At 44.4% G+C, this 15,326-nt stretch overlaps 1 protein-coding gene across 1 annotated transcript in view; it reads left to right on the forward strand.

The window, feature by feature from the left end:
* The window catches only part of LOC119976370 (nuclear body protein SP140-like protein), a 40,425-nt gene that overhangs the window by 6,084 nt on the left and 19,015 nt on the right, over nt 1–15,326 (forward strand). The window contains exons 4-7 of the mRNA XM_038816858.1: nt 5,305–5,367; nt 7,477–7,546; nt 11,105–11,203; nt 14,152–14,294. Coding sequence (XP_038672786.1) covers nt 5,305–5,367; nt 7,477–7,546; nt 11,105–11,203; nt 14,152–14,294 — 375 coding nt within the window. The remainder of the gene's footprint in view (nt 1–5,304; nt 5,368–7,476; nt 7,547–11,104; nt 11,204–14,151; nt 14,295–15,326) is intronic.

The following is a 15,326-nucleotide window of genomic DNA, read 5'->3' on the forward strand; positions in this document are numbered from 1 at the left end:
TTAATATTATGGCCTAAATGGAGCTTTGCTATGTATCTAATTCATTCTTTATCCAGCTTGGGAAGAGTGAATATGAAATGAAGAAAAGACATTCGCTTATAGAGCACCTTTCACGATTTCAGAATCTCTTTACAGCCAATTTTACTAAGTGCTGCTTAGTACTGCTGCAATGCAGGAAATGTCTATCCAGCAAGGTTCCACAAACTGCAATGTGATAACTACCAGATTTTGCTGAGTGGTGTTTGTTGAGGGACGAATGTTGGCCAAGACACTGGGAAGAACTCTGCGAAATTGATCCAAGGGATCTTGAACATCCACCTGATGGAACAGATGGGCAGGAACTCGCTTTAAAGTTTCATCTGAAGAGTTTTACTTTTGCCCTACCCAAATGGTCACAATACCCCTTTTAAGACCCCAGAAAATAAGTTGTTTTGTGTCAGAGAAATCGGATGTGTGTGCTCTAACATACTCCAGTAACAAGGAAGTGTCCACTAGAAATGGCAACTTAATATGGTGCAAAGGGAGCTATCGGTAGCTTTACTGGTGTCTCTCAGATTTTACTTCTTAGCTTTCTTTAAAACTGCATCAATCTAGATTTTTTTCTGTTGACCCCCTTCCCCTGTGTCCCCACTAAACCGAAGCAGCCATTAATGGGAAGGTCCAGCAAAAGATCAGTTGTTTCCACTCAAATTCTTAACAGCAGTTCAAATGGAGAACTGAAAGCATAATTATACTGCTTGATTTGGGTCTGAATAGCTGAGATTCAATAAAAAAAAGATTATAATGAAGTAACCTTCTTTCTACAATTCAGAACCAAGCAGAGAAACACAAAAAATTGAATTTGCTTCCTGCTCCATCACAATCCATGTACAATAACAAGCAAGGACAGAGGAAGTAAATTTCAAATTGCACAAATTCCTTCCATATGCTGCTCTCTCCTTGTGGAAAACACATATTCCCACAGGAAGGAGCAAGTGATCTGGGATTAGTTCCTGCTGCTCACTTGTCAAAATGGTGACTTATTTTTTATATATATACTATTTTCCACACATTTGTTTAATATTAAATCAACTCCAGCAGTTCAAAAATGTTTATTCAGAAACAATCTGGGAGGTTGAACACAATACCTCGGATTCAGTATTCTTGGGCATCTTTGCCAATAACTTGAAAGTGGGCACAAACAATGGACACTTTGTTGCAACTAAACTTTCCTCCTACTAACGTTTGTAGTTCCCTAGACATGTACTTTTAAAGTTTTGGAATAATCCACAAGTCCTCTGGCTGTACTGCTTCCTCACTGCTGAATTGTGGCAGTGCTATCTCTTCACTAACATCTTGCAATATGCGCAAACTCAATCCACCAAGGCAGTGGCTGCAGAGGAGGCAGTATTGGAGAGGAATCCTTGGGTGGTGGGAAGGTGACTCCTGCCACCTTAAAAGTCTTGGCCCAAATCACTAATCCTAGAATCATAATGGGCAAAGTCCAAAAACATAAGCATCCATTTTATGTGTGCTTCATTGATTTTAAGAAGGCGTTCCATAGAATTGCTACTGTAAAGAAGAGACCATTCTGCCCATCAAGTCTGCACCGAACCTTTGAAAGAGCACCCTACCCAGGCCCACTCCACTGCCCTATCCTAATAACCCCACTTAACATGCACATCCCTGGACACTAAAGGGTAAATTTATCATGACCAATCCACCTAATCTGAACATCCTTTGACTGTGGGAGGAAACCGGAGCACCGGAGGAAACCCAGACAGACATGGGAGAAATTTCAAACTCCACACAACCACTTAAAGCAGGAATTGAACCTGGGTCCCTGGTGCTGTGAGGCAGCAATGCTAACCACTATACCACCATGTTGCCCTACTGGGCCATCATGCCAATCTCACAGGAGAAACTCTGGTTATTAATGATAGACCATTGTTTTTCAAACATGTTTTCCCAGGTCATACTTTTGCCAAGTGACCAACTTTCGGGACATGCACCGGCCAACCTTTGCAACCCACATCGGCCGACCTTCACGACACACGCCACATTCAGTTATCTTTAATGCAAAAAGGGAGCCTGCTTGGTCCTCACAATCTCACTTGAATTAGGTTTAATGGAGGAGAGGGCAATGTACATATCAGGTGAATCTCACTTGAATTAGGTTTAATGGAGGAGAGGGCAATGTGCATATCAGGTGATCAGGACCTCTGGTTAACAGCTTACAAAGAAGAAACTTAACTCTGGAATAAAGCAGTATAAAGATGATTTCTTGTTGTTTGGTTTTGTCAGTTGTGCCAAGCAAATAAGGATGCATATCTGGTGCAGACTTCAGCCAGTTCCTTTGTGTCGTCTTCATCCTTCTGAAAACGTAAAAATCCAACCTTGCACATGTAGGTCATCGTGAAAGGCAATAGCAACAAAATGCTTGTTTTACTCAGCACTGGATACTTCTAGGAGATAGTGCTCCAGAATGCTGACATCCTCATGGGCCTTTGCCATGTTTTTAATGTGGTATCACAGGTCAGGTATAGCAGTGTCATCTTTTAATTTGGTGTCAGCTCTAAGTTAAGAAGTGACTCTGGGTTCTTAACCTCAAAAGGAATTTTTTACCCACCATTTCTTTCTCAAAATCTGAAACTTCTCTCATTTGCCAGTGCTACTCTGCATATAACACACATGGCCTTTGTATCCATATTTGCCTTGGACAATTGGCAAAACCAAACCTCACAAAATCATCTTTATACTGCTTTATTCCCGAGTTAAGTTTCTTCTTTGTAGGCTGTTAACCAGAGGCCATGGAGCACTGTACATAGCTAACACTAGCACTGCTCCAATCTGCCCTGCACTCTCTTGAGCAGCTATCTCCAGCAGATTCTGTTGTAAGATACTGGCCAATAGGTACACTGGCTATTTGAGTCTCTGGCTGTCTCTTACTTTTAAGAAAATGATCCATCTTCACAGTCTTCTTGCCAGCAGCTAGAAAATGAAAGCACCTCTGCTCTGCAATTTGGCGCCAAAAGCATGTACATGGAGGGCACTTGATATTAAGTGTGCGTGCAGGGTGCATGACCTGCTCTCTGCTGCTGTCTCTGGCCGGAAGACTCCACACAGCCTCATTTATTTCATTTAAAAGGCGGCAGTTGCCACCATTCTCGATGTAAAAGTCGGTAGCAGACATTGGGCACTTCTCCCTCAATCGGGATCACCGCTGGAATGGCGCTACCGGTTGCTCCACAACCCTCCCAAAACCAGCCCATAACGCATCCACAGGTCATGACCCATACTTTGTGAAACCTGTATTAGACCATACTTAATGGACTTGCTAGCTAAGCTCTATCATAAGCAATGGGCTAGGGTCAGAGTTACTGGCACCCTAATAGGTTGGTTCAGAGTCAAAAAGGATGTTAAGACTGGGTTTCTCTTCTCCACCATATTTGATCAACATTCTAGCAGAAATAGTTGAGAGAGACTCATGTTGGATATAAAGGTAGGATACAGATTGGCAGGGGGAATGTTTTTGAGTCTTCGACATGTGAATGACATTCTGTTCGCTAACTTGGTGATGGAGCTCATAGAATCTCATAGAATTTACAGTGCAGAAGGAGGCCATTCAGCCCATCAAGTCTGCACCGGCTCTTGGAAAGAGCACCCCAGTTAAGCCCACACCCACCCTATCCCCGTAACCCTGCAATCCCATCTAACCTAAGGGCAATTTAGCATGGCCAATCCACCTAACCTGCACATCTTTGGACTGTGGGAGGAAACCAGAGCACCCGGAGGAAACCCACGCAGACACGGGAAGAACGTACGGACTCCGCACAGACAGTGACCCAAGCAGGAATCTAACCTGGGACCCTGGCACTATGAAGCCATAGTGCTGACCACTATGCTACCGTGCTGTGCCCTACAGGAGGCGGTGGAGCATCTTGACCAAATTAACCGGAAATTCAGCCTCCCGGTCAATGTTGATAAGACAAAAGTGATGGAGATGGCTGGAAAGAGCGGCAATATTTTGATTAATGGAGTTCATCATGAAGAGGTTAATACTTTCCACTGTCTTGGGTTGCCCATCGTGCAAGATGCAGGGTCCAGCAAAGACTTTTGGGCTTGACTCAACAGGGGGTCACAACGCTGTGAACTCACTTTATGGAGCAGACACATCAATGGAAAGTCTTCTTTTGAGAGCTCTTGCCTGCCTGATGATGATGAAAGGCTCTGAAATCTGGACATTCAAGAAGGGTGATGAGGCTTGAAAAAAGGCATTTGGGGTAGCACGGTGGTGCAGTGGATTAGCCCTCTTGCCTCACGGCGCCGAGGTCCCAGGTTCGATCCCGGCTCTGGGTCACTGTCCGTGTGGATTTTGCACATTCTCCCCGTGTTTGGGTGGGTTTTGCCCCCACAACCCAAAGATGTGCAGGCTAGGTGGATTGGCCCCACTAAATTGCCCTTAATTGGAAAAAAATGAATTGGGTACTCTAAATTTATATTAAAAAAGAGCATTTGAAATGAAAGGATGTGGGAGGATATTGCATATCTCGTGGATTGCCAAACAGACAAAGAAATGGGTACTTGAGAAAGCTGCTGTTCGGGGGAATGTATCCAAGGCAGTGATACCCAAGTAGATCATATTTTGGGCAAGTGAGGCAAATGTACACATGGAAGACCCAAGATGGCATGTACGAATAATATCAGAGCCTGGACTGGCCTCTCCATGAGACTGCCAGTGAAGACAGCAGCGAATGATTGTTCATAGTGAATGAAATGAAATGAAAATCGCTTATTGTCACGAGTAGGCTTCAATGAAGTTACTGGCCAACCATCAGAGCAAGGACGGATGAAGGTCAAGACAAGACAAGAAAATTCCTCTGCATTATTGTCTGGAAACTTACTTATTGTAAGCCTCTTTCTTCAGTATCCATTTTACCCTCATCTTTTTATGGTCTTATATTCGTATTTAGTTTGTTCCCACTTTTTAGAACATTATTTTTCTCCTGAACTGTAATGATCACAGTTTCAAATATTTTCCACTGCTGTCCTACCTCTGCTTAACATATTTCTGTATCTAGCAATGCTGCACCTGACCTGAAGATGTTTGGTGGAACAGTGTAGAAGGAGCTTTATTTTTTATCTCGCCTATGCCTTGCCTGATTTAGGTGTTCGGTATACTAGAAATGTTTACAGCTTAGCCTTTCAGTCCCGTTTTACTGTTGCTCTTTTTCCTGAATATGAGTGGACAGATAGAAACGTGTTTTACATAACGGGTACAATTGGAAATGTCCCTTTTTATTGACCATATTCTTTAATTTGCAGATGAAATATTTGATGTGTGAGAGTCCAACCAAGAAGAGGAAAGTCAAAGCAGCATGTGCTGAGGTAAGAAATCCATGACTTCAGTGTTTTCTTTGGAAGCAAAGTAGGTTGTAGCTACACAGTAGAGAGGAGCCAAACAGAATTATTACGTGCACTGCTAAGGTGCCAAGCTGACATTTTTCACGCAACGGGATTGGCCTGAGGGTGTCCGGTGGTGGGGGAGGAGTGAGCTGAGGTGAGGACCGCCTTATAGGGGAGCCGGGGGGGGGGGGGGGGGGGGGGGGGGGGTGCGAGGATTGCGTTGGCAAGGGTCGACAGATCAGGACACCATTTAAAAATGGCGTCCCGATATCTCCCTGCACCGAGGAGTTCCAGCAAACGGAATTCCTCAGTGCAGAAAACGGGACTAAGAGCGGCCTCTGATCTACCCAAATAGCCGTTCGATAGCGTGATGCTTCTCACCGTTCCGAGCACTGGGAAACACCTGGCTAATTGCTCATGCTATGGGACTCTGTGCTCATTCAAGTAAATTGCTCCCCTAGTGTACAGAGCAGTTCTTGTCACCACATTTCTGCACTGCAGAGAGCCCTGAACAATGTATCCGGAGCACCCAGAGGAAACCCACGCAGGCATGGGGAGAGCGTGCAGACTCTGCACAGACAATGACCCAAGCCGGGAATTGAACCGGGGTCCCTTGCACTGTGAAGCAATCGTGCTAACCACTCTGGCACGAGGTAGCTGCCCTTACAATGCCACCTTGAAAATGAACACAAAACAGGCCAAGGAAACTGAAAGTCCGAGATAATTTAGAATGGAGTCAGTGGCAAGGTAGCAGATTGATACTGGGAAGGGGGCTATACTTCCCAAGACTAATTGATGGACGTGTACCTCGTTCAAGAAAAGATGTTGTACAGCTGTCTGACAACACGGAGGCAGTGCAGGGGCTGATAGACATGATCGTAGACAAATGACCATCGACCACCAGGCAGCTATTTATCCTTTCACCTTGGCATACTTTTCATCCTTGACATCTCTGCATTTTGACGTGAGTAGGATTTCATCAGCAGAAGTTCCAATGAGCTGGTGAATGAAGGTGGCGTGAATATTGATGGCAGAAGTTAGTGGTGAGGCAGGCAGGCAATGTTAGAGGTTAATGTTAGCCGTTGTTACTTTACTTCCTTTCCAGCCACCCAGTGTCTCCTTCACTGCACTAATGCTCCACAGGCACCAACCCCGAGTCCTCCCCCAAACAAGTTATCAGGAGTGTAACCAAGGACTGTGGAAGGTTGCCTGATTCTGTCCTTGCCTGATGTCCAACATATTGTTGAGAAGCTGGAACCTGACTAATCTAGTGCCTTGAAACTAAAGGTAGTGCCCCAACTGCTGTGTTGGTTCAATTCAGCTAACTAGTAAGATTCAAGCTTATTGTCTCACATGTCTCAACATTTTGGAGACTTGAATCACCTACCCTCCCAACCTTTACTCCTGCAGCTCAGAAACTCCATCATCTGGGGAAAGCTAGAATGACATGTTGAGATTGCTGTTTGGGGTAAATTATCATGAATGTTAGGAGTGAACCTTTGGCTCAGTGATAGCATTTCCACTTCTGAGTCAAAAGACAAAGGGTACGGCCCATTCCAGATAGCCTGGGCATATTCCGACTACAAAGTGGATTATAAAAACTGTATTGACATCTCAGTGAGATACTCACATCCAGACAGGGGTAGTGTTCCAACTACTGATTCAGAAAGGTTGGTTTCTGATCCAGTCCAGACAGTCCTCACAGGTAGAGACTGGAGCACTGGTTCCAATACTGGATTAATATCCAGTGAGAGCACTTCAAACCAATGAGTGAAGATACCCACTGACACTATCCATTGCTTATGTAAGTGGGACTCTTAAGTTCTTGGTTGCAGTCTAACTAGTAGGAAATAAAACCGATGAGGGCAGCAATGGTAAAACCACCTTGGCCCCACTTCCCCAGTAAGTATCTCAAGAAACCCATCAGTGAGACTTGAGTTGGGGCGTGCTCGTGACACAGAACTGACAGATCATGAATACTAATCATTTTGAGCCCGGATATGAATGAAGTCCAAGTGAGGCTCAAACCAGATAATGGAGGTGCTGCTTTAGAAGGCATGCAATGTAAAATGGAATGTGTTGCTATTCCAGGAGCCTATTGGGTTGATGAAGAAATCTACCATCCAGCGTGAAGATGGATCTTCAGATGAACGCAGAAAAGGTTTCAGTCATCTATTCATTTCTATTCATTGATCTATTCCGTTTCTTAAAAAGTACAAGAAACACTATTTTCAGAATCAGCAGGAAGAGGGAAATAGGTGGAAAATGAACATAAGCATAAGGAATAGGAGCATGAGTAGGCCATTCAGCCCCCCCAGAACCTGCTCCCCCATTCAATAAATCATGGCTTATCTGATCTAGGCCTAAACACACCTCTCTAGCCTGTGCCCCATAACCCTTGACTCCCCTATGATTCAAAAGTTGTCTCTCTCAACCTTGAATATGTTCAATGGCTCAGCTTCCACAGTTCTCTGGGGTAGAGAATTCCAAAGTTTCAGCGTACTCTGAGAGAAAGAATTCCTCCTTATCCCCACCTCCTTAAATGGAAGATCACTTATTCTGAAACTTTATCCCTTAGTCTTAGATTCCCCCACAAGGGGCGACATCCTCTCATAATGTACCGTGTCACACCCACCCCCTCAGAATGTTTAGTGTTTCAATAAGATCACCTCTCCAGTCTTCTAAACTCCAATCAGTATCAATGTTGTTAACCTTTCTTAGTTGGATAATTCCTTCATCTCCCAAAACCAATCTCGTGAACTTTCCCTCAACAGCCTTCAATGCGAATATATTCTTCCCTGAAGAAGAAAATGCAAGCAACTAAATAAGAATAACTTCACACAATGTAACTATGTATCACTACGCCATCCCAGTATGTTCAGGACTGATGAACCAGCGAACATAGAAAACACACCAAATAGCAAGAAGGGGAGGGAGTCTCGGGGAAGTAGGAGGAGTTGGGGTTAGGATGTCAATTCAAATGCTGGACACTTGTAAATTGTAACTGATGTATATAGATTTGCGTATGTTTATTTTTATCCTTGTTATGTATAAAAAGAAAAACCCTAATAGAAACATTTTTTAAAAAGACCAAAACTGTACATATGATCTCACCAATTCCCTGTTCAAAAGGCTTGTTACTTTTATACTCGCCCTCTTGCAATCAAGACCATTCAATTTGACTTCCTAAATACTTGCCGTACCTGCTTGCTAACATTTTTGTGATTTATGTACAAGGACACCCAGCAGTCTGCGGTCAGTCTCAATTTAAATAATATTTTGCTTTCCTGTTCTTACTTCCGAAGTGGACAGCCTCACATTTTTCCTCATAATAATAATAATCTTTATTCATGTCACAAGTAGGCTTACATTAACCCTGCAATGAAGTTACTGTGAAAATCCCCCAGTCCCCACACTCCAGCACCTGGTCGGGTACACTGAGTGAGAATTCAGAATGTCCAATTCACCTCACAGCACGTCTTTCAGGACTTGTGGGAGGAAATCCGAGCACCCGGAGGAAACCCACGCAGACATGAGGAGAACGTGCAGACTCCGCACAGACAGTGACCCAAGCCAGGAATTGAATGCAGGTCCTGGAGCTGTGAGGCAGTAGTAATAACCACTGTGTCACCATGTCGCCCACATTCCAACTGCCAATATCTTTGCCCACGCACTTAACTTATTTAGATCCCTTTGACTTTTATCCTCCTCATAACTTGCTTCCTCATCTATCTTTGTATTGTCAGCAAATTCAGCTATAATCCTCTGGGTCCCTTCGTCCAAGTTATTAATACAGACTGGAAATGTTTGAGGCCCCAACACTGATCCCTGTGGCACTCCAATAGCTGCAGTTTGCCAATTTGAAAATGAACCGTTTACCCCAACTCTGTTTTCCGTTATTTAACCATTTCCCCCCATCCATGCTAAGATATCACCCCCAACACGATGACCTATCTCGTTGCAGTAACCTTTTATGTGGCAGCTTATTGTGTGCTTTCTGGAAATCCAAATGCACCATACCTACTGGTTTACCATTTATCCCTCCTGCTCGTTTCATCTTCAAAGATTAACAAATGTGTTCAACACCATTTCCTTTCACATAACCATGTCAACTCTGCCTGATTGTCTAAATGTCCTGCTACTATTTCTTTTAATAATGGATGACATTCGACAAACCGGCGGCACAGTAGCACAGTGGTTAGCACCGCAGCCTCACAGCACCAGGGACACGGGTTCGATTCTCATTTTGGGTAACTGTGTGGAGTTTGCACATTCTCCCTGTGTCTGCCTGGGTTTCCTTCAGGTGCTGCGGTTTCCTGCCACAGTCCAAAAATGTGTAGGTTAGGTGGGGTTATGGGAATAGGGTGGGGGAGCAGGCCTCGGTCGGCTGCTCTTGGTAGGGATTCATCTGGACTATAGTTTCCTGCTTTCTGTTTCCCTCCAGATGGTGTTACATTTCTAATTTTCCAACCCGCTGGGGCCTTTGCAGAATCTAGGGAATTTTGTAAGATTACAACCAATGCATCCACTATCTCTCCAGCCACTTCTTTTAAGATTCTAGAAGGTATGTTATCAGGTCTGGCAGCCTGACAGCCATTAGTCCATAATTTTGCCTGCTACCTCTTCTGTAGTGCTGGCAATCGTTTATAGTTGCTCACTCCTTTTTTGCCCCCTGATTCTGTACTATTATTGGGATGCTTTTAAGGTCTTATGCTATGAAGACGGATACAAAATATTCGTTCAAAGTGCCTGCCATTTCCTTGTTTACCACTTATTAATTTCTTACACTCCTGTTTAGTGCATCTCTCTATTTCTGCGAATATCTGGCCTGCTGTGGTCACCTATTTAAGCAGGGTCCTACACCATTTCAGTTTGTAATGAAGTACTAGTGAGTAGAGTCTATCCATGACTAATCTATTCCCCTCAATCAACATCATAAAAAAACAGATCCTCTGGCCATTACCACATTGCTGTTTATGGGACCTTACTATGTGTAAATTGGCTGCCACATTTCCTACATTATGAAAGAGCTCAATTTCAAAAGTACTTCAAGGGCTGTAATGCCCTTTTGAGACATGGTTTGAAAGGGGCTATATAAATGCAAGTCCTTTTTAAAAATTCTTTAAGCCATATCCATCCCACAAGTTACAGTCATTTCCACTCCCACATGCAGTCTTTTTACAAATGATACAAAGACCCGCTCCACATCATTACTCTATATGATGGCATCTCTCTCACTGAAGATTCAACAACTCAAGGGCCACAGTGTTCTTTCATGGAGTCAGACCAGGTGGCTAGGGCAATCCGACATCAGAAGGCAAGAGCATTTGAGCTGATAATATCCTAAAACACGTCAGGAAAGCAACAAATATTGCATATAGTATACATGTACAGTCTGCATGTCTGCACAAACTGATTGCACAATGCATTGCCTCAGCTTCCCCATTTCCTCTCCATAAGTCAATAAGATATCGGAGCAGAATTAGGCCATTTGGGTCCTCTCCGCCATTCGATCATGGCTGATATTTTTCTCATCCGCACTCTCCTGCCTTCTCCCTTATCAATCAAGAACCTATCTATCTCTGTCTTAAAGACACTCCCTCACCAAACACATACTGCCTCCCCTACATGCACTGCCTTCCTCATGCACCACAAACACTCCTTCCCTTCACAACCTATGCATAATTAATTGTGGAACTGGTTTTCAAATTGGGTGCAGATGCCGAGGATCCTGAAATGGCTGATTTCTCCTCCAATGAGCTTCCGGTTGCATGCAGTTCTCTGACAGGGATCCTGCACAAGCACAGATTTATAACAGGTATGGTGTTTGCTATATTTCAATAGTTCAATAGTGTTTGCTTATTTGTGCCTGTGGCTTAGTGGTATTGTTACTGGACTAGTAAACCCAAGACCAGGGTAATGCTCTAGAGACCCGGGTTTGAACCCCACCATGGCAGATGGCAAAATTGAATCCAACAACATCTGGAATTAATGGTGACCATGATATCCTTGTCAATTGTCGCAAAAACCCATCTGGTTCACCAGTGGGCCCTGGGGAAGGAAATCTGCCATCCTTACCTGATCTGGCCTACATGTGACTCCAGATCCACAGCAATGTGGTTGACACTTAAATGCCTCTGAAATGGCTGAGCAAGCCACTCAGTTCAAGGGCAATTAAAGATGGGCTATAAACGCTGGCCCAGACAATGATGTCCACACCCAATGAAAAATAACCTGTCAGGATGAGGGTTACTCTTCAGACAACTCGTTCAAAGTTTAGTTTTGATCACTGTTTATTTCTACTGAAATAATTCTCAGAAAAGTTATATAACTCTATGTAAGTTATGGCCTCATTGAAACGCGGGAAAGCTAAACTGTGTGGATTAGTGGTTAAGTTTCTGGTTTCCCTCTCCTTCCTTTCTGGAATAGTGGTATGTTTGGTGTTTTCCAAATCACTGCAACCATTGCAAAATTTCGGGCATTTTGAAAGATTACAATCAGTGCATCCACTATCTCTACAGCCACTTCCTTTTGCACCCCAGGATGCAGGCCATCAGGTCCAGAAGATTTGTCAGCCTTTAGTTCCATTAGTTTGCCTAGTACTTTGGGCAGGATTCTCCGGCGGCGTCTGCCTGGCGACCGGAGAATCCTGCCCGAGGTCAATGGACTTCTTCATTGTCCACATCTTGCCCCTGTCGTTTTTGCAGCGGGCAGGGCGGAAGAATCCAGCCCTTTGTCTCCAGATATTATGATTATTTTAAGTTCTTCCCTCCCTTTTGCCTCTTGATTTCTTATTATTCTTGGGATGCTTTGTGTTTTCTACTGTGAAGACAGACACAAATTACATGTAGAAATGCTCTGCCATTTTCTTGTTTTGATCTTTCTCTTTAACTTTCCAAATTTCCCCTCACATGAACCTCGAGCCACACACCCACTATTTAATTCAAAATTCTCTCTACAGCTTCAGTTACTTGTTAGCGCACTGATCCCAGTGCGGTTTGGTTGAAGCTCAAAAAATACAGCTCCACCTTCCCGCAGTACTGGTGCCAATGCACCTTGATTCAAAACGCATTTCTCTTACACCAATCTCTGGGTTCACTATTGGTGCTAACAATCCTGAGAAAACAACATGGATCATTCTGTCCTTTTTCACCACAAAGATCTTGTTATTATTGTTGGCGCACAGCTCTCTAATCTGTCTGTGGATTCTCCCCCCCCCCCCCCACCCCCAACACCACTTCCATTCTTCAGTGGCCTGCAGTAGGTATGAATCCTTCCACATTTTTCAATGCAATCCAACAAGAATTCTCCCAGGTGCCCCCTCTTGAACTTTGACAGAAGCACCAAACCAGATGTGTTCTGTTCCTTTCCAGCACTGGCATCTTTATACAGGACGTTTAAATGGCCTGTGGACAGCCCTGCGACGTACCATTAGATTGATCCCTGGTATAAGAGAGCTGTCCCTTTGAGCTGATATTGAATAGAATGGGACTATATTCTCTGGAGTTTTGAAAAATGATAAATGAGTTAATTGAAATGTATAAAACAGTTAGACCCCTGGATGGAGGCTTTAGAACTGGGGGTATATACTCAAAGGGTTGTGAATCTTTGGAATTCTCCATCACCACCCCAACTGCACAATACATTTTTCTGAGGAATACTTGTGCAGTTTATCTGTTCAGCCCATTTTTAAAAAATGCTTGTGCTACCATGACCCCGTGGTAATTTAAAGAGGCATACATATGTACAGACAATGTGGGAACATTCAGGCTAATTTGCAGCCAAGCAGCTTCAAGGGAACATTGTCTGAGAGGGCTGCTAATACTCAATTAATATATTCCACAATGAGATCAATAGATTTTTAGACACTAAAGAATAATGGGATAGGGCAGGAAACTAGAATTGTTTAGTCATAATCTTATTCCATAGCGGGACAGGGTTGAGGGGTCCTGTGGACTACTGCTGTTCCTTTTTGTTATGTTCAAGCTACCAGTGGAGATCGACCTTCCTGTGCCTTCAATAAGAACATAAGAATTAGGAGCAGGAGTGGGCCATTCGGCCCTTCGAGCCTGCTTCGCCATTCCGTAAGATCATGGCTGATGTGACTGTGGCCTTAATTCTACTTTCTTGCCAGTTCCCCATAATCCTTCACTCTTTAGTCAATCAAAAAATGTCAGCCTTGAATATATTCAATTAACCGCTGGGGGGGGGGGGGGGGGGGGGGGGGGGAGAATTCCATAAGTAACCACCCTCTGAGAAAAAATCGTTCTGCATCTCCATCTTAAATGTGTAACCCCTTAATTTGAAGTTATGGTCCTCAGTTCTAGATCCTCTGATGAGAGTAAACTTCCTTTCAGTGTTTACTCTATCAAGCCCCCTCAAAATATGTTTCAAGAAGGTTATCTCTCAGTCTTCTAAACTCCAATGAGAATAGTTTTTATTCTTTCACTGTGTTTTGGTGTCGGTGGCTATGTCAGCATTTATTGCCCATCCATAATTGCCTCTGAGGTAGTGATGGTGAGCCGCCTTCTTGAACATTTGCAGGCCATCTGGTCTAGGTACACCCACAAGGGTGTTTCAGGATTTTGAACCAGCAACAGTGATCTGATCCCTTTCAATCTTTCTACCTTATCATTCCCTACACCCCTTCTAATGGTCAAGATGTGCCCTCCACATATGCACAAGAGACGATGCTATTTTCTCCCGTTGTTGAAGATTTCTCTGCCATACCAATCTATCACATTCTTTTCAATTTTTCTCTTCAAGGAATTAATGGAAAATGCATTCGAATGGGGACTAAATGGCTGACTCCATCGGAGTTTGAAAATTTGAGTGATATCAGAAAAGAAATTCGATATTGGAAGAGAAATATCCACTGTAAATCAAAGAGTTTGGGTGAACTGATCCAGGTCAGTTTTATTAAATCTAACGTATGGGTGAGGTGATGTACATTTAATGTGGAGCTAGATCTTTAGCATTAGGCATATTTTCACCGTTCACATTTTAAAATATCAGATTACCAGCAATAGATAAACCCACTTACAGTACTTTGTGAGACGTTGCCAGAGAGCAGTCTCTGACAGTGTCCAGTGGGTTAAAATTGTTCCACATTTTGTCCATTTCCTGAGTGTAAGGCGCAAGCAACATTGACAAATTTAGCAATTGGCTTCCTCACGTGAGTTCAAGCCACTACCGAATTTGACTATTTTTTCAGGCTTTCAAGGTGACTTATCTAAGACAGGCCAATGATCCCCTGTATGTGTTTGCTGGGGCCCTGGTGGGTGCTAAAGCAGCCCTCTGGGACATTTGATTCAATAAACAGAGCAGGTACCGTGGGTGCGATTCTCCGCACCCGCGGAAAATCACGAAGTTGGCCGTGAAAACGGCTGAGTTTTGCAACGGCCCGACATGGCCCATTTCCGAGGTATTCACGTCCGGGAAATGGGCTAGGAACGGAGCCGCGTCAATCACGTGCGCGATGACGCCGGAACGCGTGGACGCTACGAATACGCCCACGTAACGCCGCCCGACGCCGTAAAAAGGCGCGGGCGAGCACAGAAACTATGCCAGGATGTCGGAGCTGAGGAGAGCAGCCCCGCGATTCGTGGAGGCTGATGTTGAGATGCTGCTCGAATCCATCGAGCAGAGGAGGGGCAACATCTGCCCGCGTAGAGGGCATCGCCACCCTGCCAGTGAGGTGCGCCAGGCCTGGCGTGAGGTTGCTGCTGCCGTCAGTGCTGTGAGGCAGACCCCTCGCTCAGCTGACCAATGTCGGAAGAAGATGCACGACCTCACCAGGGCTTCCAGGGTAAGTGCCAAGAGGGTGCCCCGGGTCACAACCATCCCTCCCCCCTTTACTTAATCACCCCCCCCCCCCCCCCCCCCCAGCACGAGGGGTGGAGGGGGATTGGGGCAGAGTGAGTTGAGGGTGGTTCACAAAG

Source organism: Scyliorhinus canicula, chromosome 13 (assembly GCF_902713615.1).
Source record: "Scyliorhinus canicula chromosome 13, sScyCan1.1, whole genome shotgun sequence".
Classification (NCBI taxonomy): domain Eukaryota; kingdom Metazoa; phylum Chordata; class Chondrichthyes; order Carcharhiniformes; family Scyliorhinidae; genus Scyliorhinus; species Scyliorhinus canicula.